Genomic DNA, 25,996 nt, shown 5'->3' on the forward strand with positions numbered 1-25,996 from the left:
TTAATAACACATTTCTGGATTGTATTTTGGCACCCCGTTTAACATACTAATCACCACAGTATATCTAACCAATCAGAAGCCAGTGCGCCTCAGCCCGCAGAAAACTTCACTTCCCACAATGCTCTGTTCCGTTCTCAAGCTCTCGCATAGGATCACAGACGTCTTTCTGGAGGAAATAACGGGTAAATATTTCATGTCCCGTAACTGCTTTCTCGTTTAAAAGCCATGCCACTAACAGGTCAGCGATTACAAAAAACGCTAGAAGTGCAGAATAACGATTTTAACGCAAGAGAGGTGTTTTCTGTAGCTTGATCGCGCGCTTGTATTGAAGAATAGACCAGAGCCAATGTATTTACATGCTCCACTCGCAAAGTACGCGATCTAACCCGCGGATCTAGCTGATAAAACTCCTGTATATGTCTGATATTGAGCCGGGATGTCAGTTAGAGGGGGATATATCGGATCTAACACGTTAAACGAGTAACTTGCCTCCATGTGTACAGATGTAGGCTTTCAGTGGATATCAGTGGGGTTGTCTACGGCAACAAGCGGGTTTATTGATGAACTATGTACTTAAAGGCTCTGATATCAGTGCTGATAACCATATCACACAAGAAGAGGCCATTATTTCAGTCATATATCTAGAAACAAGGTAAACAGTTGTGCTGCAGTCATGGCGAGGTCTTGTTTACATACTAATCACTTTTCTTTGCTTGGATTTGTTTTTGCATATCTATATTGTAAATAAATCTGTATATTTAAACATCTCTTTATTTTTCAAACAGTCATTGCTTGTGATTCAGTCTCAGATGCAATATACTTTTTAAAATGTATTAAAATATATATTTATTTATTATTGATGTATTTTGTGCTTAAATTACGGGCAAAAGCAGATATCATAAATGTACAGTCTTTTGGCTGTTGTTTAAATCCAGTTTTCACAATTTGTGTTTGACCGGAGTGGGATTTTCAATGGCTGATGATGTCAATGCCGATGGTGTTGGATGACCAATTTAAAGGCAAATGAGCTGTGCAACTGAGATGATTACTGAGATTTAATCTAATGAATATTCATTCAAAACATCAGTGCTGTCAAATTGATTAATCTTGATTAACCGTATCCAAAATAAAAGTTTGTTTACATAATATATGTGTGTGTACTGTGTATATTTAAATGTGTGTATATAAATACACACACATGAAAAACATATATATACACATTCTACAAAATAACTTTTTTTTTTTGGTTAACTATCCCTTTAATTTGAATAAAACAACAAAACAGTGAAAAGTTACTCACTGCTCTTGAATGAAGAACTTTAATACAGTTGTTTTAATAAACAATCAGTGTATAATTTATATGGTAAAGTTTGTATACCTGAAAATAAAGGTCTTTGTTTGATTTGTATATTATGTGTATTTGTAATCTGTATCTTTGTTCTTATTTTAATATTATTAAATATTATTTTAATAACAAAGATTAAATGATGACAAAGATTTTTATCTTCACCCACTTTGGCCTAAATATCTGGCATTATTTGTTTTATAATTTGTTACCTTGTAAGGCTTTGTTTAAAATAGGGAAATTAGATCGGCTGTGCTGCTCAGACAAAAATAGTAAAACCAATATGGCAAAGAATCGTGATTAAAATCGAGAAATTATCTTTTTGCTGTATCGGCCCACCCCTGTTTTTGCATTGGCAATAATGTGTGTTTTTAATCAATTTATTTATTGGCTGCCATTGTCTTGATTCATGCTTCGGTAGATGCATGTGTTTGTTGTGTACCTCGTGTAGTCTGAGGGAAAAGCATTAAACTGCACCGGTTCACTGGGATTGTTTGTTTTCACAGGGGCTTGGCTTTCCGTTTCTGAGGCTTTAGAAAGAGGAAACACGGAAGAAAGACCTTCAGATTAGCCCTATTCATTCGTTTTCTAAAAACTAGGTTTGGTTTTGGCTTCCATCAAGAACTCTTCCATTAAGATTCCCTTTTGTAGCCTTCTCAGTTCTATGTAGCCATTCCTGGAAGCTCTCCATTTCGGACGTGTGATTGGTTGAGCTGTTTACCAGTGCTGGAGGAAAGGCCTAATCCCAGATCCTTCTGGAGAGCGTTAAGACACTGCCTGACTGGAAGCTGACGGGATTAACTTCATATTAGATTTGTGAGACAAGGGAAGACGAACACCTGCTTGTTATTACTGGCAAATCCAGGCCAACCCTGCTCTGGGTTCCACTTGCGTTTTGGATCTTGTCTGCGAGACGCCACTTTCCATTGTCAGATTTGGCAGACTTTCTCCTGTTGTAGGACTCCAGAATCCATAATCATTCAGAATAAAGACTAGAGACTTTGCTGGATACGTTATGATATTAAAAGCATAGTGCACAAGCAGATCAGCATCATCAGTGTCTGAGAAAACACATCAGCCAAGCTTCATTCTGCTCTGGTCCTTCCTCTGCTCAGTGGAAACCTGCATTCGTTGCGATGGCTCCTCAGCCGACTCAGACAGGAGTGAGCACTGCTCTGTGAAGGACTACACTCGACTCTGTAAGTGAGGAAACATACACGTGTGGGCAACACTTTGTTTTAAAGACAGTCGGGTGGTGTTGATGCGACTCATGATATAGCAAAGACTTAACTTAATAACAATTAGGGTGGCCATTCGTGCCATTTTCGCAGGACACGTCCTGGCCAGGATTTCTATATTGCCTAAAATATCCAGGTTTTGGCTTTGGTTTCCTGTTAACATACTTAATGACGGTAATGATCATTTGAACAATAACCTGCAGACTTTGTACGTAAATCGACCAATCGTGGTGGGTGAGAAGGTGGGATCTACAGAGAACGGTCAAAGCGATGCAAATACGTGTACGTTGTAGTGTTGGACTGGAAAGCAGCATTGAGCTGAATGATCGGTGTATGACATAGTAATGTGAGAGCGATTCAAAAGCACAAGAAGCCATTGGTCTGTGCAGCGCAAACAAAGCCAAAACTTGGATATTTTAGGCAATATAGAAATCCTGGCCAGGACGTGTCCTGCGAAAATGGCACGAATGCCCACCCTAATAACAATAGTTGACCACACCTAATAACAAGAATTGCACATTCTTAAGTAAAAATTTTTTCGAAACGGCACAATTAGAATTAAAAAAAAAAACTGTTTAAACATTGTTATTTTAATATTACGTACTAGCAATAGTCTTTATTAATATTTTAATTTGCTTTTGCTTTTAAACTTTGTTTTAAATTTAGTCATTTCGTTATGAGCTTTTGTGATTTTAATTGTTTTCATTTAATTTATTTTAGTTTCTTAAAAATGTAAACTTTATATTATAAAGTTTATGTTCTTCATCTAATATTTATACTTAATTTGAGTTTTATTTCAATGAATAAAAAAGGTTTTTGATAGTAGTTTTCAGTCAATAACAACATTATTTAAACAAAACTAAAAATTGTATACAATAAAGATTTGATTGTTTATATTGTACTATAAATAATTATTTATTTAAAAATTCAGTAATATTGTTAATATATTTTTAGCTTCGTTCGGTTTTGGGGTTTTGATTCACCCTAATATAACTTTATAATGCTATTTTATTTAATGCAATTTGGCGCTGTACATCATTTGATGTGTTTCATGAGTGGGCTGCACGATTAATCGCATGCGATTATCACGCGTGTCTCGTTAGTAAAGCTGTTTCTGTGATTAGTACTAAATATCCATCACCTGCTTTCAAATGGAGTGGCACTTAATAGACAGAGCCGTAGTTATCGGACAAGCTACGATATATCGCGTTCATAATCGCATGCGATTCATCTGCGATTATGACGCGGTTTTGTGTAGCTTGTCAGCAAACTACGGCTCTGTCTATTAAGTGCCACTCCATTTGAAAGCAGGTGATGGATATTTAGTACTAATCACAGAAACAGCTTTACTGACGAGACACGCGTGATAATCGCATGCGATTAATCGTGCAGCCCTAGTGGCCACATGTTTATTTGGATCTCGTTTCGTTATTTCTGTATGGCAAGCTGCAGAAAGCGGTATATCTGATTGTGCATTGCCTAGTAATGAACTCTTGCTAAAAAACTAGAGATGCTTCCTCTGTATTTTATCCATCCCTGTTGGAAGCAGTTTGATAAAGTGTTGAGGACATGTCCTCGCCGTAATGACACACACACACATAGACCGGCTTTCCCAGAGGGTCATTAGATTCCCTGTCTGGGCTCCTGCTGTTCAGAACCTGTGTTGTTCTTTCCCCCCTCCTTTCTTCGGTTTGAATGGTCGAGGACAAGGGGCACTTTAAAGGAGGCTGGAATTGGCCGTGGTTTGGTCGCAGATGACAGACTGCTGCGTGGTTACCGCTGATCGAGGCGTCCCCTGTGTATACCCAGCCTCTCCCCTATCCCACGATCTGCCGATTTATAATTTGGAGCTCTGATGGAGAGCAGAGGTGGACTTTAAACATTGCTGGCAAATCCTTAACGCTGAGTCTCTTCCAGCAACTCTGCACTTCTGGGACACACCTTCATCAGAACTCATTTGTGCAGGTTAACACTCTCTTCTTTTGTCTCCGCTCTTCTTGACCTCGACATTAGCATCCGTCAGATAAGAAGAGGAGGATGAAACTGAAGAAGCAGGTGACCGTTTGCGGCGGGGCCATCTTCTGTGTGGCCGTCTTCTCTCTCTACCTGATGTTGGACCGCGTCCAGCACGATCCCGCCAGGAGACAGAGCGCCGGGAACTTTCCTAGGGTAAGTTGGCGGTGATCTCTTTATGAATTCCCTTTGTCCTGGATTACATTTTTTGCTGTGTGGGTCTGTTTGAATGGCTTCATTTATCAAAGTCTTCGGTGTTGGTGGTGGTGGGGGGGTTTCAGTGTAAAAAGCTAGCGGTGTGACCAGTTCGTTTCTAGCTCTGACTCAAGCTAATTAACTACTAAATTAGCTAGTGAATTACTCTCTGAGTGCTGGCTTTTTTCTGCCACCGAACCAAAGGCTTTTTAAAATGAAAAACCTAATTATGTGAGAAATGTGCTGGTGTTCTTCTAGAAATTACATACAGGATGACACATAGTTGATGTGCACGTTTTATGTGCTTCATATCATCAAGCCTAAAGAAAATAATGCATGTTATGGAAATTCAGATATTGTGTGTTCAAAGCATGTACTAAATAATTTTTCAGTTTGATTGTTAGGGAGCTTTGCACCAGCGAACACTTACAGCTTCTGTGACACTTGATGTTATTAATACTTGCTAAGGCAAAGGATTTGAAGAAATCCTAAGTATTACGTTTTTACATGTAACTCATCCCTCGCCCTTTGTACTACGGATCTGAATGATACCTCAAATCATTCAGCATGTTTGGGAGAGGTGAGTTATTACTTTTCTACGCCATCGGACTTGTGATCTGCCTGGGGGTGATAAAATGGCAGGAACAAACTCCTGTGAATTTACATTGAAGAAAGTATCTAAAGACCAGAATATCATCTCTCTTGAAAATCTCTAAAACATCTTACATTTTATATGTGTGTGTGTTTTAAGGAAGATATACAATTTCTTTCCAATAATTGTTTGTCATGTTATGACCAAAACTGATAAATGGATGATACTATTAATACTATTTTGTAAAAAAAAAAAAAAAAAAAAAAAATTGTATACAAAATATATTTTTGGAAGTGAATTTAAGCAGCCTAACTTAATTACATACATTATCTATTTAGACAAAATGTGACCCTGGAGCCCAAAACCAGTTTTATCTGTTAATTTTTCAAAATTGTGATGAATAAGCTTTCCATTGATGCATGTTTTATTAGGATCTGACAATATTTGGTCGAGATACAACTATTTCAAAATCAGGAATCTGAGGGTAAAAAAAAAAAATCGAAATCCTGAGAAAATCGCCTTTTAAATTAGTCCAAATTAATCCTTCGCAATTCATATGACTAATAAAAAATTTAGTTTTAATATTTACGGTAGAAGATTTACAAAATATCTTCATGGAACATGATCTTTACTTAATATCCTAATGATTTTTTGGCATAAAGAAATCAATCATTTTAACCCATACAATGCATTTTTGGCTATTGCTAAAAATTTCCCACTGCACCTTATGACTTGTTTTAAGACTCCAGGATCACAAATAGTTTTTGTCCATAACATGACAATAAAATGACCATATTGATACTGGTACATCCCCACTTGGAATTGCTACTTAAAAAGGTAAAAATCCAGTTTCTTAGTGATACCCTCGACATGTTACAGACCAGCCATACCAGTCCTGTGTGTCTTTGTGTGTCGTCCCCTCTACAGCGCTCCGGACAGTCATGTGATGTTGTAGATTGTGGTGGTAGATAGATTACACCTCCATCCCCCTCCTCTTTTTACAGAGCCAGATTTCGGTATTGCAGAACCGCATCGAGCAGCTGGAGCAGCTCCTGGAGGAGAACCATCAGATCATCAGCCATATCAAAGACTCTGTGCTGGAGCTCACCGACACGGGGGCCATCTCTCCCAGCGGGCATCTCCCCTTCCGTAGCGCCAATGGCTCCTGGGTGCTGCCCTTTGATGGCAGGCCCACCTTTCTCTCCGTCAAGCCGCTGGATTGCCAGTTCGCACTGGGCCGCAGGAGCCAAACTGACCTGCAGGTGAGAATCAGAACAGTGTCTCAGTGGCCTGAAGTGTGTAGAATGACTAGAGTTTAATGCATTGTTATCTGGATGATGACTGCAATGTGGCTTTGGGATTCGCTTGTTGTGATAATAGCTATACTTGCCAAGAATTCAATCAATAATCGCACAGTTTTGAGTCTACAACTTGTACAGTTACTTTTGCTGTTACTCCTGTAATGAGTAGTGAGTCACTCTGTGTCAACTCAAATAGCGGTACCTGGCTCAAATGTTTGATTTTGTCAGTATTTTTACTGAAGAAAGATAAACATGTATAGTGATGAAAGCCAAAATATTAAATGTAACAGAGGTGTTTTTACAGAGTAAATACTTTTTTGTAGAGGGGGTCAAAATTACAATTTTCACCTGAGATTCAGAGCCATATTATAGAAGAGTAAAAATGACTTCAGAAATATGGCAGCATTATTATATTATTTTTTACACTGTTTCACTGAGATTGGTAGGTCTATTGTCGCATTATATGCCAATGGTGACCATTCAAAAATGGCAAAAGGTATTTTTAAAGCTTTTCTCTAAAGTTTGCATGCCTGAAACTTAAGAAGTATTAAATATATCTCAATGCCCTATTAGATTTTGGGCCTTAACAAACTTTCCTTTGGGCATCTTCATTTTTAAGGCCCTCTGTGGTTACATTCCAGGAATATGACAATCTCAATATGGCTCCAGGAGTAAATTGTTAAATTGTACAGCGGTCAGAATCCACTGATAGTGCATGCCACAAATATTGTTTATCCAAAAGTTTGCGTGTCTAAAATCTAAATCTGATCTGAGCCATTTTGAATATTAATCAGTTGTATATTTAATTGTTTCTGCCTGTTTTAGATTTTTATTTTATTTTCAGTCAGTATTGCCAACTAATATCAGATGATATTCATTGTTTCTTCCTGTTTTAGATGAGATTTAGATTCAGATTAGATTTGCCCACCCAGCACTCACTTAATTTTCTCCCAGTAATGCACAATATTTATCAGCATTTTTTATTTATTTAATTTTAATCTTATTTTAATGTAGTTTTTTTTTTTTATTAGTATTGCCCATTTTGGATTTTATCTGCTGATATTTGGTTTTTTAATTATTTCTGCCTATCTTAGATCAGCACTCACTTTTAAAAAGATAACAATATTCAATTGTACAGATTTAACCATTTAAGAGCACTACCTCTTGAGTCAATACTATTTTTAATAGTATCTGTAGTATAGTATACTATAGTATTACTAAACTCTTGAAAAAGTTACTTGGTTCACCTTTAGTATTATTTTTTTAAATCCTCATATATGTTGAGTTCTTAATCTAGAAGTCTCCATTGGCTGTGTGGTTTTGCTTCAGGCTGTCACACCTACACTAAATACAGGCCCCGTGTCATCTGTCAGTTACGTCAGATTGCCATGAGACCTGTCCAGAAAATGTCTAGTTTTTTGGAAAATCGCTAAATGTAGCATCTTTTTCACATTTCTGTGTCTCCTAGTGGAGGCTTTCATAAAGATGTTTTGGGAATTGTGAAGCGGATCCAGACGTATCCTGGTGAATCCATGCAATAAGATTTGTGACAATCTCTGAATTGATTTGTTTGGTCGCAGATGCTGGATGTGTACTCCTTGCTGAGCTTTGATAACGTGGACGGAGGTGTGTGGAAGCAAGGTTTTGAGATCACCTACGAGCCCAACGAGTGGGACGACGAGCCCCTGCAAGTGTTTGTGGTCCCTCATTCGCACAACGATCCAGGTAGGGATTGAAACCTGATTCAGCGTCTCATACTGAAGATCTGTGAAGCCCTGACCTGGAGTTGTTCAGGCTTGGAAATGATTCACTTCTAGCCAGTCATAAACACATAAACGAGTAGTTGTGCTGCATCATGCCTCGGGTGTAACTTGTGTTTTCAATTAGTCATGTTACTGGAACTGACAAAAGCACCGTAAAAGCATCATAAAATATTCACTGATACACTAATAATATTATAGATCTCTGGTTAACAGCCCAATGGAGATGATCCTCATTGAGTAAACCAATACAATTTCAGTCTGTTTCTCATATAAAACTATCGCGTGTCCTCATAAGCACATTAGATTTATGGACGTTTATGTAGCAATACTCCCTCGGCTGCTAATCAGAATTAGCCCATAATCACTTCCTGTTGGTGATCTTTTGACTTCACTTTCAGAGACTGGGAACAGCTTGCGTTTCTGTTATTTTGATGTTGACCAACAGCTGAGGCAGATGTGGGTTAATAATAATAATAATAATAATAATAATAATAATAATAACGCTGGTTATAATCCAGAAGTCTGCTTGGACGCTTCCTCACAAGAGCATATTCCCTTCAGTAAAGCTGCAGTAGGGACTGATATTATGAACATCAAACTAAATTATAAGGCAGAAAATATCATTGTAAATACAGTAACTCAATATTTAGATATTTATAATAAATCACTAAATAAAATGTAGAAATCTGATTTATTTTAAATAAAATGTAATATAAATATATATAAAAAAATTATAGTAGTAATAATACACAAATTGTCACATTAATTTTAACCACACCTATGGTTTGTATTTAATATCATTTTGACATTAATTGTAAGCATAATTCCTTACAAGCATGCAATGCTGATGCTTATGTTCACAAAGGTTGCATTTATTTGATTAAAAATACAGTACAAATAATAATATTGTGAGATATTATTATAGTATAAAAGAACACATTTCTGTTTGAATATATTTTAAGATGTAATTTATTCCTATGATTCAAAGCTGTATTTCCAGCATCATTCCTCCGGTCTTCAGTGTCACATGATCCTTCAGAAATCATTCTAATACGCTGATTTGCTGCTCAGGAAATATTTATTATCAACATTGAACACAGTCGCGCTGCCTGATATTTTTGTGGCAACCACAATTCAGTATTTCTTGAGGATTCTCTGAATAGAAAAAAATAGATTTATAATTGTTACATTTTAAGTCTCTGAATTGTCACTTTTGATCAATTTAATCTTTACTAAAAAAATATATATATATTTTTTAACAGTGCATGCATCTTAATTTGGATCATATTTTGTTAAAGACAAAACACTGTTAAAATGGTAATTGGGGTATTGGCTACTGTTATCTTTTGGGAAGCGTAGCTTGCGTGCATTTCTTTAAGCAATGTAAAAATGTTGTAAAGTTACATTATCTACTAGAAAGTTTTCACCCTCAGCCGTTAAGCGGATGTAACATTTTTCATTTTCTTTTAGTCGTTGATGCAGCAGTGTGTATCTGAAAGAGTCGTGCAGGTAAAGTGGGTCAGTCCCTGGGCTTGCATTCTGCAGCATTGGCACAATTTACGAAGCACCTTAAGAGAAGCACAATGAGTTTCAGCATCACCCACAGGACAGATACGTTTCCAAATCTGCTCATGAAGCCCTGCAGTTGGCTTTTTTTGCAGTGTTATGAAAAAAAACGAGAATCTAATACTTTAAAGTCAGTGACCCGATTCCCTGTTGTTTTATTGGGGTCAGTACCCGTGACACTGGTCTTTGTGGTGCTGCGTATTTAATGCAGATTGTGTAATACTGAACATGCTCCCTGTATGTTTCAATCAGTCTGCCGTTCTAAGGGTCAGCACGGATCTGTTCCAGCAGTGCCTCTGAATAACGAACAGATTGTGTTATTTTGAACCGGTTGTTGTTCAGTTTTTCTAAAGTTTTCAGTGTTTTATCAAAAGATTTGTCTTTAGCACATATTCTGTGGTGGCAGAACTAGATCTGATCTGTTTGCTGTCCTTGGATGGTTTTAACTGGGACATTGTACCACACTTCATTTGTGACAGGATGGATCAAAACATTTGACAAGTACTACAGTGACCAAACCCAGCATATCTTCAACAACATGGTGGTCAAACTGGCCGAAGATCCTCGCCGGAAATTCATTTGGTCGGAAATCTCGTTCTTCGTCAAATGGTGGGAAAGCGCAGATGTACATAAGCAAGAGGCAATGCGCAAGTGAGTAACATTTTCTGTTCAATTTTGAGGTTAAAGTTGCATTTTGAAGAAGGTTTTCAAACTTTACCCTCTTTTTTTCTTATTTTGTCTATTGATTTCTGAAGGAAGACTGCTTAAAATTCAGCATTGCATCACAGGAATAAATTATATTTGATATCATATTACAATGGTAAACTTGTTCGCTTGGAAAACGTTAGGTTATGAATGAAAACTGGGTTTTTGTTCAGTGCCCTCATTCTGTCTTCTGTGTTTTGTTGCCCACTCTTGATCAGTTCATCTTCTTAACTCCGTAATCCACCGAAGGTTAATCAGTCTAGATGCTCCTTATATACTCTGATCTAATGTTGTGGATTTCTTCACCTCGTCTTGTGATCAGAGCTTTAAATGTTCAGGATCCTCTCTAAATCGGTTTTCTTTCAGGCTGATCCTCGGTGGACAGCTTGAGATGGTGACGGGAGGCTGGGTCATGACAGACGAAGCCAACGCTCACTATTTCGCCATGATCGATCAGCTCATTGAAGGCCATCAGTGGCTGGAGAAAAATCTGGGTAAGACCGGGTTTGATCTTCAGAGTGGCTTGTTCAGATTGGTTTGGGATATTTAATGCGTGTGTTACTGCAGGTGTGATTCCTCGCTCTGGCTGGGCCGTTGATCCGTTCGGGCACAGCGCCACGATGCCTTACCTACTGAAACGGGCGAACATAAGCAGCATGCTGATCCAGAGGGTGCATTACTCCATCAAGAAGCACTTCGCAGCCACACGGAGCCTTGAATTCATGTGGAGGCAGGCCTGGGGTAAAGGACCACAAAAACATTTGTAATACTTAATAAAGCATTATTACTGAAATATCTCCCAATGTTTTGTGGTTCAGGGTCACACCATTAATTACATGTTAGAAAGGCTTCACATGTCTCATGAAGTTTTTGAAAGAGTCTTGCCAGCCCATCTCAGTGGCTCAGAGACCTGCACATCAGAGCTGATGTATTTCATTTCTTCATTTTCAGATATTGAATCGGGCACAGACATGTTCTGCCACATGATGCCATTTTACAGCTATGACGTGCCTCACACATGTGGCCCAGACCCCAAGATCTGCTGCCAGTTTGATTTCAAGAGGCTGCCGGGCAGTCGAGTCAACTGTCCGTGGAAGGTGCCGCCCCGAGCCATCACCGATGCCAACGTGGCCGAGAGGTGAAGCTCTAGGGCTGATTTATATGGAACCAGGGAATACATTTGATTCAGGGGAGTTTAATGTAGGGTAATTTCCTGTGTTCGCCAACAGAACTCATTTGTCCATCACCCAGCTGGCACCAGCTGTATTTATACGGGTGGCTCTTGAACTGGGCTCAAGCCCAAATCCACAGCTCTCTCGCTCCGCGGAAGAAAACCAGGATATTAACAAGCTTCTAGCAATTAGTTAGCACCTGTCATTACACTCCAGAGATCTTTCAAGTTTACTGGAACAGGCAGAGGGTTTACTTTTAGCTTCATGAGTCATTTCTTTCAGAATAATTCTTCCCATTGGAATGAATAGACAACAGCATTTTTTTAAACATTATAAATGCCTTTACTGTGTTTCGATCAATTTAATATGTCCTTGCTCAATAAAAACATTCATCTCCCTGACCCAAACTTTGGGAGTGTGAATATACACCACTTTTTGTCTATTCAACGCTTAAACGCTTGCTAGCCTTGATAAAACCCAATTCCTGCTTCATATTTGACATTTCCTGTTTCAGAGCTGGCGTTCTGCTCGATCAATACCGTAAAAAATCCAAGCTGTTTCGTAGCAAAGTGTTGCTGGTTCCTCTCGGGGACGACTTCCGCTACGACAAAGCATTAGAGTGGGACCAGCAGTACTTCAACTACCAGAAACTGTTTGATTACATGAACTCCCGCCGGGAAATGCATGTAAAGGTATGTTTTCTGATACACATTTTAGAGGCTAAGACTCAGATAATCCTCTGCAAGTTTGTCAGGAAGAGGTTTAATTAGGTCTAGATCGGTTTCTGCAATTTTTAACAAACTCCGCTTTTGATGTTCAACTAGGAATCATTTGAATGAATAATTGAACTCCGATGAGTGCAGATGAAATGAATTGGAATTGCCCTGAAAGTAAATCTCTGTTCTCAGGCCCAGTTTGCCACGCTGACAGATTACTTTAATGCGGTGTACAAGGCTAAAGGAGTCCCTCCGGGGACGAGACCTCCCGATTATCCTGTGCTGAGCGGAGACTTCTTCGCTTATGCAGATAGAGAGGACCATTATTGGAGCGGATACTACACCTCACGTCCCTTCTACAAAAACCTGGACCGTGTGTTAGAATCTCACCTACGGTTAGTCAGTGGAACATGCAACATGTGTCGAATATCTCATATCTGTTACGATATGAAAAGAATTCGCCTAGCTGAGGATGGAATACTAAGTAGCTGTTTTGGATATTGGCTGATATTTAATTGTTCATGTTCATTTACCTATTTTTACATGTAGATTACATTTCTGTCTTCAGCATAAATCATTAATAATATTCATTTGTCATACTGTACATTATAATGCTGTGATGTCTAAATGCACTTAACATTTAAAAAGATTTTAGTTTACATTTTTGGTTTAATTTGGTTTGGTGTAATTTTTTTTTATTTATTGAATTTTTATAAAATAAAAAAATTAGTTATATTAAAAATTATAGAATTTTAATATCAACCATTTATCTTTATTTCTTTTATATCATTTATAATTTTATAGTATTATTGGCCAGCATTTTATTACAATGCAATTTTAATTGTAATCTGTGTATCAAGTGTTTGCACTTTTTTATATAAATGGTTCATTTTATAATTGTCTCTGCAAATTAAGCGGAGATTGAGGAGTATTTTTACACCAAGCTGTTATTTAGCACTTAACCATTCAAAAAGCAGCTTTCAGCCAGAAATGTGCTAACAAGGGTTTGTGGAGGCCTTTTCATTTTTAGTGTGCAGCACATTTAAATTTTGCACCGACAAACGTCGAGAGATTTAGTCCATTATTTTAGCAACTTTGGAAAGCGTCTGCTTTTATTTGCCAGAGATTCAATTATGCTTCGGATAAAGGCATCTTCTCTGCGGCATTACTGGGGAATAATAAAAAAAAGTTATTCTCCACGTAGGCGACAAGTCTTTCTCCTGAATTAAGCACGAGGCATTGCCTAATTACTGTCATTACTTACTCGTTAATTCTATTATCAGTGGTTTCTCGGTTTTTCAAGTCTCGCTGTTTCATGAACTCGAAGACAGTTTGGTTTTGTGTTTGTAGAGGGGCAGAAATTCTCTACAGCCTGGCGGTGGCTCACGCACGGCGTGCAGGATTGGAAGGACGTTATCCTGTGTCAGATTACTCGCTCCTCACCGATGCCAGGCGCAACATTGGGCTGTTCCAGCACCACGATGCCATCACGGGCACCGCCAAAGAGGCTGTCGTCATAGACTACGGAAACAGGTTTCTGAATAAAAGCGTGCAGATTTCATCCGCATCAACTGATTAGAAGATGTTTAGAGATCAAAGGAAGTCTCTCAGGGTGTTATTACTGAAATCTCATCTTTAATGGTCCATTTTCAGCATTTTTAGAGTTTGATGGCTTAGGATTTGCAAGCGGTTCTTGATTGGTTTCTCCTCCTCCCCCCAGGCTACTACATTCTCTGGTCGGTCTGAAACGAGTCATCATTAATGCTGCACACTTCCTGGTAATAAAGAATAAAGACATTTATCGCTTCTACCAGACGGAGCCTTTCTTAGAGACGGTGAGGAACAGCCTTGCTTTTTCTCAAATCAGCACGTTTAACTCTTGTCCTGCGCTTAAAATCCTGATCCAAATTTGGTGTCTCCCAAAAAAGTCCGGCCTCTTAAAAATAGCTTGTGAATCTCTCAGTGTGCAATATTATAGGCAACTCTTTGATTCGATCTAAATAGCACCTTTTTTTTTTGGAATTGGGTAATAGTAGGCGTTGATTTGATTTGTCAATCATTTGATTTCTCAATCATTTGGGCAATATTTTCTCTAATATCAAATACTATAGCATAAGAAATTTACAAGCTGTTTTTAGCCCTATTGACCAGAAACAAGGTTGTAAAACGTTGGATGAAGTTGTGACACCCAGTGTGAGCAAATCAGTTTTAGTCCAAAGGAATAACATTAACAAGCTCTTGTCTGGGAAAATAAAACCCTCTCTGGGTTAAAATGACCAGAACACAACATGAGGGGTAAGAGTCTGACCTTTGACCTCTGTGCATGTGACTGTAGGACGACAGACGCGCCACACAAGACTCTCTCCCGCAGCGCACGCTTATCGAGCTGGAATCTACTCCCAGGTGAGACGCGCTATCTGATCTGGAATGCTGCAAATGCTGTCAGTTTTTCAGTGTGCAGATACAATCTTCTTCCTCTTCCTCAGGTATCTGGTGCTGTTTAACCCCGTCGAGCAGGAGCGTCTGTGTGTGGTCACCATACTGGTGAATTCTCTAAGAGTTCGGGTTCTCACTGAAGACGGGCAGACATTACCGGTTCAGCTCAGCGCGCAGTGGGCGTCTGCTGTTGAGATGAGTGGAGAGGTCTATCAGGCTTCTTTCATGGCACGCCTCCCCGCTCTGGGATTGGCCGTCTTCCACCTGTATGACTCTGCTGACTCCCCCATGACGCTGCGCTCTGATACGCTGCTCAGGATCCCGGGGCGGGGTCAGAGCATACGGGGTTTGGACCCTCTGCCCGTGCGGTCGCAGACGGTAGACGCCCAACCGTTCTACATCCAGAGCCAGTCGCTCACTCTGGGCTTCTCTGGAACCACAGGCCTGCTGGAGGTGAGATGGGAAGTGCTGAAGATGCTGTCGTGTTAGAAAGTGAGAAATGAACCGGGGATTGAGGGTAAAATGGCTCAGGAAGTTTAGTGAATTCCCCTGCTTGCTTTTTGTTCTGTTTACCCCGTACACCGTTATCTGATTTGCATAATTCCTAAAGTAAACCGACTGCTGAAACAATTGAACCAGCATATGCAAATGATGCAGTCAATGAATTCCCGCTTGTTTTTATATGAATGGAAAATTTAGGGTTGAGTAATATATTGGTTGTCTTGCATTATTAAGAGTTTTTAAAACATTATTTTGTATCGTATGTATAAATCTCATCTATTAATTTTTGCATGCTCTTTCTTCTATTTTTTCCCATTTTGATTACCTTTGCCTCACTTAAAAGTTAATTTTTAAAGCAGTAATAATTTAATAACATTTTTAAATGTAATCTTTAGCAAAAATAGTTAGTTAGTGTTGTGATTTTTTTTTTTGTCAAAACAGTATCGATATTGATTATCAGTTATCGGCCAATATTTCAGTGTATTTTATTTATTTATTGGCGTTATTCTATATTGTATATGCTAGCTGATATTGGATATTTACACGTGCATTTATCAATTTTACATGTAAAGTACCTTTTTTGTCATCTAAAGCTCGTATTAAGTAATTAAAAAAAGTTAAATTTAATAACATGGATAAAAGTAATATTCAGGAAATCTAACAATGAATATCCTTTTTTTGTATTGTATATTATAGAATCAGCCATAGCGTGCATTATAATAACAAATCAGCTTGTAGGTATCGGCCAGAATTTGAATATCTGTGCAAACCTAAAAAAAAATGGCCTTTTATCTGAAGAAAAATATGCTTGAAAATCAAGAAGACTGAGTAAATATTTCATGGTAATAAAAAAAGGAAGTTTCCAAGCGATGACATCAGCAGTCTATTTTTATGTTCAGTCATCTGGACAAGTGTTCAAAGGAAATGAAACGTATCCCTGTCCTATTTTTGTCGTGCATATGCTGTTGTGTCCTCTTTTAGAATCAGCAGATGAGTCTAAAATGATTCTCTCTCTCTCTCTCTTGCGTGCTCTTTTCTCCATCAGAGCATTCGACGTAAAGACGATCCCCAGGAGGTGAGGGTACAGATCCAGTTCCTCACATACGGCACTCGACCCTCGAAGGATAAGAGCGGGGCCTATCTCTTCCTGCCGGACGGAAATGCCAAGGTAGAGTCCGGTAGTCCTGACTGCAGCGAAAAGCAATTTATCAAACAATGAGGGGTGAACTAACGCCTTCCTTTCTGCTCGCTCTCAGCCCTATTCGCAGAGAGAAGCCCCTGTAGTGCGTGTGGTGGAAGGACCTCTCTTCGCTGAGGTTGTGGCACATTATCAACACTTCCAGCAGACGGTCCGCATTCATAATGTTCCAGGTAGGCATCCATCTGTCTCTCATCCAAACACCATCGTGTGAGGACGTCTTGCTCTGTCTGATCATCTCACTCTCTGTCGGTCAGGAATCGATGGTCTTTCTCTGGACATCACTACCATGGTGGACATCAGAGATCAGAATAACAAGGAGCTGGCCATGAGGCTGGTTACCGACATTCAGAGCGGAGATACTTTCTACACAGACCTCAATGGTTTCCAGGTGAAGTGTAAATGTCCACAAATTCTGGAGGTTCATGGAGCTGGTGTTCTTGGTTTTATTTAAGCAATCAGCATGGAGTAAAAGTGCACCATAGTTTGTCCTAGACTCGGATTTCTCGTCAGCCAGATAATCAAGCTAATGCTCCATGTTTTCCATGCTCATCAGATCCAGCCTCGCCGGTACTTCCAGAAACTTCCACTGCAGGCTAATTTCTACCCGATGCCCGCCATGGCATATATTCAGGACAGCCAATACCGGCTCACGCTCCACACGGCCCAGGCGCTCGGGGTCAGCAGCCTGGCCAGCGGTGAGGAGAGCTCACACATACTGATACTGCAACAAAAACAAACACTGTTACTACTGTCTTTATTTAGCCAGTACAAGAGATTTGATTTAGAATTTTTACAAGTGTATTTTCAGTTAGATTTTTTTAAATTATGGTGTAAAAACTAATATGGAATCTAAAACGCTGGTTTTAATTGGATTGTATTTAAATATATATATATATATATACTTTAGAATAAGTGCGTGTAGCCTAGTTGTTTATGAGGGTTAATATTAATTTGATAAATGTAAATGTATTTTTATAATTTTATTATCTAAAATGCCATTTAAATGAGTGAAACTTCTACAGTGTAATTGTATCATATTGGTTATTGGTTCGTATTAGAAATTTTTTTTTTTCTTTAATTTTTAAATGTTTTATTGTATTTGTTTATTTTAAATACATTTTGGTGCAAAACCTAAAATGCAATTAAACACTACTTGTAATTGAATGTTATTTACATCCAAAAAAAAATAGCCCAACTTTTTATGTTTTATTAATATTAATTTGGTTACATTATTTATTAACTTTTTTTTCTTTTTTTACTAAATTGCCATTAAATCAGAGAAACTTCTTGCACACCACAATTATACCATATCGGTTATCTATCAGTTTTAGAGTTTTTTTTATTATTATTAAATGTAATTAAATTTGTATAAAAGTGTTTTTATTTATACTTAAATGTTGCAAAAACTAAAATGCAAAAATTATTATAAATTACATAACTTCAACAGCATTGGATAATTTGCATATTAATATTCTGTTACAGATGCTCCAGGAAGATTACTAGACAACAAAAGCATGTCCTAATTAATATTCATGAGCTGAGCTTTTACCATAGTAGGAATCAAACTTTTTTTTTTTTTCACCTGGGTACCAAATTGAGCTGACAATCCCATTGAAAAAATCTCCTCATAATGCTTTTTTTCAATTTAGTTTCGACTTGGTACCGAAGTACCGGTGCTTTTTAGGTCAACAGCAGTGAGTTTCTTGGTAGGATGAAACATGAATCAGGGACTCAGACGGTAGGGAGGAGGAAAAACACTAACAGTGGGGTGCAGTGCTCTGGTTCTGTATTGATCTGAGGCAGTGTATCCAATAATGAAGATGAAGTGAGTGTCTAATGCTTTGCCTCACTGTATGTTATTACCGTCCTCTCCCTCTTCATCCTTCCCTCGTGCGCTCTTTCCATCCTCTACAGGTCAGCTGGAGGTGATCCTAGACCGCAGACTGATGCAAGACGATAACCGGGGTCTAGGGCAGGGCCTGAAGGACAACAAACGAACAGCCAATCGCTTCCGTCTTCTGCTGGAGAGGAGGAGCAACAGCGGAAAGGTTTGTCCCCCTCTAGACGAGTATACAAATGCATTAAACCATCAAAAAATCTAACTCAGACACTGGATTAGTACACACTTATTCTGATCAAGAACTACCTTCTTAACATGTCAGATTGCATTATAGCCAGGCAATTGCTACCTGTCGATTACATGAAATTAATTAAGATAGAAAAGTTTTTACAGCAACATAATCATTTTGGGGGTGGGGTTTTTCATATTTACATGCTACTGGTTGCCTCAAACTAAATGAGAAAATATTTAAAGTATTAGATGAGATAAACCACGACCAGATTTTCCTCAGAAGTGCAGCCTGGTGTATTTTTTTTTAATACAATTTTATTTCCTGGCTGACTGATTAAAAAACGGTGGACCCTGACTGGCGAGAATCAAAGCGGTTGATTAATCTTATTGGAGCCTGCAATTTCGCCTCCACATGAGAGATCTTGTTATGCATACCGAAATATAAGTATCCTTCAGCAGTGTGAGGGGTATGGAAATGCTCAGTTCACTCAGTGGCCTGTAGGGGGCTCTCTACTGTTGCTCATGACCGCTTTGAGAAGGCTCTAGGGACAGTTTCATCCAGAGTCTAGCAGTCGAAAAGCTGGCAAGTGTGTAATAATAGATAATGGGCTTCAGAGATTTGATGCACACTGGCTCAGATTGATTTGAATAATATATATTTTTATTCGAATCATGCTGTCGCCTGAAAGATTTTAAATAATATAGTGTCTTATACAGGACACTATATTACGTATTACAAATATGTTAATAATAAAAGATGAACTAAAAAATATTAAGTAGTAATTTTATTTTCTAATATAAAAATATAAATGATATAAATTATACTTTATATATAAATAGCCTTTAACAAAGCGCCCCCTTCTGTTTCCTTTCATTCCAGTTCATCCTGCCCCTCTTATGCATTTCACAACTCTTTTTGTTTTTGTTCCTGTCTGTGTTTCTCTCCTGCATGCAGCCTGCTGGCTCCTATGTCAGAGTCACCAACATCATAAACAAAATCATTGCTGGTATTTTAGGAGACGGCCAGGAAGAGGTAACATTATTGCAGTGGTGGAGAGTGACACCTTAGCAACTAGTTCAGCTTGTTACCATAGCAACAAGTGCCAGGTTTCCACCTGGATTAAGAGGCCAAAGGTCGTTTCCTGTCCGCTATCTCCACCTGTCCTGCGGGCTGTAGATTAGTAGTGTGTAGAGATAGTAACTGTATTGAGCTTTTCTCCAAACGGTTCTTTTAGCGGTCACAGTATTTCACGTGAAGGTAAGTGCACTTGCATGAAGTCGTTTTCCTGATGCATGTCTGTATGTTCCAGCCGATGGACAGCAGACCAGTCAGCTTCCCGTCGCTGCTCAGTCACATGACCTCCACCATCCTGAACCACGAGGTGCTGGCACTGCCCGTGTTGCCCAGGAAACACGGCGTGCCCCCCATGCGTACCTTCGCTCCATTGGCTGGCAGCCTGCCCTGTGACTTCCACCTGCTGAACCTCAGGAGCATCCAAAGCCAGGTGAACGAGAGCTCTGGGAGGAAAATGTGTGTCAGTATTGATCTCACCTGCTGTGAGACTGATGAGGGCTTAGAGTTCCTAATGAAAACAACATTCACACTTTCTTTTGGTCTGGAGGTTTAATTGTGTGGGTATGTTTGGAGGGGGATTTATTTGGTATCGTGTTATGTTTTTTCAGCAGGATGCCCACTCTCCTTCTTCCTACACGGCTCTGCTCCTCCATCGACTGGGCCTGGACTGTGGTCTGGAGGCGCAGAACCCTGGTTTCAACTGCACCACCACACAAGGCCAGGTCAGTGTCCTTGGAGGAAAAAATCCTTTTACTAAAAATACTTTATATGTGTGTCTGTGTTTATGTATGTGTGTATGTATATAAACATACACGGACATTTTTGTTTTTATTCATTTCTAAATTATTTCTAGGAGTACTTTGTGATAGCCTACATGTGTACACACACACGTATGTGACCCTGGACCACAAAGCCAGTCTTAAGTTGCTGGGGTATATTTTTAGCAATAGGCCAAAAACATTGTTTTGTCAAAATAATCGATTTTTCTTTTATGCCAGAAATCATTAGGATATTGGGTAAAGATCATGTTCCATGAAGAGATTTTGTAAATTTCCTACCCTAAATATCTCAAAGCTGAATTTTTGATTAGTAATATGCATTGCTATGAGCATTGCTATATTTTTGTTCCAGATTTTTTAAAAATTGTTTTATCTCGGCCAAATATTGTCCTTATTGTCCTCAATAAACCATACATCAATGGAAAGCTTATGATGTACAGTATACATCTCAATTTTGATAAATTTACACTTAAGATTGGTTTTGTGGTCCATAGTCACACACACTTATAAAATATATAAATATAAATATATACATACATATACACACACACACTAGTGTATATACAATTCAGTCAGCTTTATATTGCTTTGAGTATTTGACACATTTGAGCTGTGTAGTCATGGTTCCCTTCATTTAAACGGGTCTAAACCATGTGGATGCATGTAGGTCTGATAAAGGCTATATTTAGTCCTTCTGAATCTCAGTCTCTGATCTTTCTTCCCAGCTCTCCGTTTCTGGGCTGTTCCGTGGGCTAGATCTTCAGCTCCTGCAGCCCATGTCTCTGTCTCTGATGCACTCCCAGCCCCCGCTCTCCAACGACTCCTCCATCCATCTGGAGCCAATGGAGATCTCCACCTACAAGCTCAAGCTGTGCTAGAACCATGTTGCACCAGAACCGGGCTCTCCGTGTGGACCCTTGGAACCTGTGCTAAAGCGGAGAACCACAGCTGGATGAGACTCTTTTGGAGATTGTTTATCCTGATTAAATGTATCTCAATCAACGCTAACTAAACTCTTAGCAAAATGGGGAAAAAAAGACTCGAGGATGAGATCGTTCCAGCCAAAGTCAGATTTGGTAGCTGGCCTGTGCGCTAGAGATAAGAATGTCCGAGTATTTTATTATTTTTTTTTAGAGATTTTATCCGGCAGAGCACTAATCGGTGAACATCTTTTTATTACAGCAAGTGCCGACTTTCTTTTTTCTCCCCCTTTGTCTTTGGCTGGAACTGCTGACCATTTCTCATTCATCGCTGGAGTTCGTACTGTATGTAAATATCTCAAAAACGACATACAAATCTGGATCTATACCAAACTGTGGGACTCAGTGCAATATGTGAAGCTTCTAGCCCTTTTGTTTCTTCATTTTATTTGTTATCTATCCCTAAGGCCTTGGATAGATAGGCTAGTCTTGAATCAGTGTCGTTGTTTGAGCTCACGCAGTTCTTTTTATTTCTTTATCTGTGCTGTGGACGGTTCTGCCTCCGCTCGGCGGCAGATTGTTGTTTTTCTATGAATGTCAATCAACCAGCTTGGCCTGTGAAGACTGTCAGTGCTGTAACGGACGCGGCATTTACAGATCTCTTTCTTTTAGGACGGCTCGTGAACTTGGCCGACAGAAGAAGACGTCTACGATCCAGCAGCGGTTGAGTCTTCGGTTAGCGCTTTCATAGAACGGTTATTGGGTTACGCCTCAAATCGCATGACGAGAGCTGACGTTTACAATCTTTTTTCCATCCTAGCTTCTGTTAATGAATTAAGCTGCTGCCTAATAAGACAGCTCTGGATGATTCACAACACATTTGAGTTTTTTGTACCATTTTGATCGTGTCTAGGCGCAGAATGTGCTTTATACTTTGTCATATTATATGTAGGTTTGAGTCGTATTTAAGTCAGTCAGTCTTATTTCAAGGCCAAGATCAGTCAAGACCATATGAGCTTACCTAGACAACAACACATTCGCAGTATTTTCAGGTAAACAGAACTCGTATTCGATTGTAAAGGTACTAGTGCAGGTAGCAACGGGTTCCTTCACTCAGATTTAGCCAATTTCCCACAAGAAAACCCGTTTAGGCCTTATCTCGCTGTAGGAAGCCCATCTGTAATGTGTAGCAGACCCATCTCAGTCATTCATTCTGGCTTTTGTCTGTCACCTCGGTTTGCTTGAATCGGACAATTTTGAACATAAGAAAGCTGTCTGTCCTTCAACCTGTCGTGTCGTTTTGTGTGGTGTCTCACATTTCCCAGCCTGTCTGTCTCCCCTGGGAAAACCTCTACTCCAGTCTCTGATTTTAATTAGAGAAAAATCTTCACTTCTTTCAACTTTCAGCTCCGTGTCTGATTATCTCTCTGTAGTGCGGCCACATCCATTAACATCAGCCAGGCCATCATCCAGCTAATCAAGTTCTGGAGTAGTGTCCTATCAGGAAGATAACTCCCCGCAGGAGGAACTCCAAGTATGGTGTGGCAAACATCTGTCCGACTCCTTTGGAACACATTTTGGCGCCCAATGTAGGGCGCGCTTGCTATTCCAAAATTCTGATTCGTTTTCCCTATCCGTGCATTTCCATGCTTGTTTTTCCTGTGCGTACGCTTTCCATACTGACAGATCTCTTTGTTTGATGTCCTTTATTTGTGTTGTGTGTTCTGAGATGGAAATGAAATGGTAGTGAATTGAGAGCATCATTTCTTTTGTTTCTTTTTCATTTTCTGGTTTGGTTTGCTATTGAGAGAGTCTTCAAAAAATGACTCATTAAAGCAAATGCAGAGACATTAATTGGAGGTTTAATAAAGATCACACATGGAAAAAAAGATGCAAATTCTTGGTGGTTGTGCCTATTTTGCATCAGAATTGGCTTTCCTTTGTCTGAAGTCTTGAAGCATTGTTGTTGTGCTCTGGATTGCAGATAGGGGGCAGTAGGGAGTTGTCTGCATTTAATGTGGCTCAAGTGAGAGGCATGGGGTGTGAAATATTGAATTCAGTTAACAAAAGCTCACAAGAAATGCTGCTTTTTATATCTAAACACCCTCTGTGATAGCCAGGATATCAGGTAATGATTTACCAGACAGCCTTTGGAGAGAACTGGAAATACCGCTGTCCTCTCACAGTGCTGACAGATCTATTGAAGTCAGACTGGCCTTTTCTTTTTTTTTTTGTATGGTTATTTTTTTTTAGATGCCCTTTCACGCTCAGCTGAGACCAGATTCGGTTTCCTCCACAGCAGACGGGTTTGTGTGCTAAAAGGGCGGCTTGCTCCCTGAGCCCAGGCATTTGAGAAAGAGGCCATTCTTCTTAATAAGTCTGAGGGCTGAGATGGCAATAAAACTCAATCTCACCGCTGAGGACTTTAATAAGATGACAGAGGCGCTGATAGAGATGGAGATGTTTTAGAGGGATTAGTTGAGACAGAAATGAAAATGCTGTCATTTATACTCGCCCTTATGTTGTTCAAACCCATATGACTTTCTTTGCCAGGTGGAGCTCAAAACGAGAAGCTCTGAAAAATGTCCAAGCTGCACTTTTACAGTGAACAAATACCATGGGCTGTAAAACTTGACAAGAATGCCCCAGAAAGTGGTTCATATGACACATCTGTCGTGAACCGAGATTAAAGACACACAGTGACGATCTGCATATTATAAACACGTGCTGCAGTTTTGTTATCTGCCACTTTAAATGTTCGGGCTGGGTGGATTCTGATTGGCTGTCAATGTTTTGTGTCATTCATAAGCTGAAAAAAAAAAAATGAAATTGATTACAATGATATCTTTCCTCTGTGGCATCGTGCTTGGTGTGAACGGCCCTTTAAAATTCCCTTTGTCTCTTACACAAATATGACATGGTTTCAGACGACAGCACATGAGTCACATGAAGCAGTTTTAGACTGCTCTTGTATTCATTCTGTAATGAAGAGAAGTGGGAGCACTGTACACAACATCTTATGTGCTCTACGTGATTTAAAACCAGTTTTGAACAGAATTTTTCACTGCAATGAGATCAAAGCATATTTGCGAGTGAATAAATATCATGCTTATTGCATAAATTAAGCTGCACTCAATAGCATAAGCATCCTCAAACCAGCTCTGAAATTCCTTCGCTTCAGTTCAATCTATCTGGCACCACCTACTCGTTCTGAATGTCAGCAACTTTTTCTTTTTTTCACCTCCAAAGAGCATGTTGTGCCTTTCCTCAAAGAGCATGACAGACCCATTACATTAAATTCAGCTTAATAGAATCATTTTAAAAGAACCGAAATAGTGCCTTGTCTCACAGGAACTGAAGATCTGCGCCTCCTTCTGCCTATTAACAAGGCTGATAAAACCTATTAAGCAACTGTGGAACATCTAAGGAGGATAATAAGGTGCGCTCAGCAGATTTTCACAGCACTTGAAGTAAAAAATACGACTTGTGCAGCACTGATTCTTGTACTATTAGTCAAAGACACGCTTGTAACGTTACTGGTCGTGTGGCAAATCAATAGGAGTGAGCTGAGCATAAGGGAAATATATTTCCAATATTGCCTTAAAAGAGCAGCGAAGATGAGAAACAACACGAGTAGCTGGACCATCCATATTTTTGTCTTATTGCTCAATTAGTATGTATGTAGCATCATCAGTCTTACTTATAATGCCAAGTAGGCAGAAGCTTCAAGCGCTGAATATGAGATCCCGTTCCTTCCAGCTGAACTAATTATGAAAAGCATTTTAAATGTGCCATTTCCGTAAACTAGTTCACTCTTCCCTCTCCTGAGAGCTGGAACGAAAAACAGTCTGTGTTAAGTTTTCCTCTGCCGTCATGGAAACTTTTAGGGTGTCCTATGAAGTGCACATGAAATATTGATGATCGCCCACTGCACGCCTCATGTAACGAAGTGCATAATGCGTGCATTATTCATTTAAACTGATGGTGCGTATCTCCATGTGAAGTATCGCAAATTGGCATCAATAAAAAAACCAAACATTTCAACAGATTTCCAAGTACTTTTAAAATATTTACACACAAAATGACTGCAACAGATGTTTGTAATGAGTTTAATGACTGCGGTATTGACAGCAGCAACAAAACTGTTAAATGCTTTAATGCAATGCTGAAAGATGTGTTATAGCGAATCACGCTCATTGTGTTTATACAAATACTGATATAGTTCAGAATGAGACCGTATTTTAAGGCATCATGTTTCGATGATCTAAAAGGTAGGTTGCAACATCACGCTGTCTTCTAAAACGGCATTCAGCATTAATAAACTAATCCCAAAATGCATTGCGACAAGCTTAGTGGAAACATTCATCCATGGAAGGTTCAAGCTCAAATTGATGACACCTTTGGTAA

At 39.1% G+C, this 25,996-nt stretch overlaps 1 protein-coding gene across 3 annotated transcripts; it reads left to right on the plus strand.

Moving 5' to 3' along the window:
- The first annotated feature begins 97 nt into the window (after positions 1-97).
- Positions 98-23,486, plus strand: LOC127946829 (alpha-mannosidase 2x). Of its 3 annotated transcripts, XM_052543622.1 has the most exons (24): positions 99-182; positions 1,852-2,544; positions 4,597-4,752; positions 6,388-6,645; positions 8,265-8,409; positions 10,493-10,664; positions 11,085-11,212; positions 11,286-11,459; positions 11,670-11,856; positions 12,405-12,582; positions 12,799-13,001; positions 13,957-14,139; positions 14,327-14,441; positions 14,942-15,009; positions 15,093-15,495; positions 16,589-16,711; positions 16,800-16,914; positions 16,999-17,132; positions 17,298-17,439; positions 18,659-18,792; positions 19,771-19,848; positions 20,126-20,320; positions 20,499-20,612; positions 21,395-23,486. In XM_052543622.1, exons 3-24 carry the CDS (start codon positions 4,621-4,623, stop codon positions 21,545-21,547), a joined length of 3,534 nt encoding a protein of 1,177 aa, XP_052399582.1. In that variant the 5' UTR covers positions 99-182; positions 1,852-2,544; positions 4,597-4,620; the 3' UTR covers positions 21,548-23,486. The 3 variants fall into 3 exon arrangements, with proteins under 3 accessions (XP_052399583.1, XP_052399582.1, XP_052399584.1); XM_052543623.1 differs by lacking the exon at positions 19,771-19,848 and having other exon boundaries at positions 98-182; XM_052543624.1 differs by lacking the exon at positions 19,771-19,848 and having other exon boundaries at positions 20,502-20,612.
- Positions 23,487-25,996: the final 2,510 nt, after the last annotated feature.

The sequence above is a fragment of the Carassius gibelio genome, chromosome A25 (genome assembly GCF_023724105.1).
Source record: "Carassius gibelio isolate Cgi1373 ecotype wild population from Czech Republic chromosome A25, carGib1.2-hapl.c, whole genome shotgun sequence".
NCBI lineage: Eukaryota > Metazoa > Chordata > Actinopteri > Cypriniformes > Cyprinidae > Carassius > Carassius gibelio.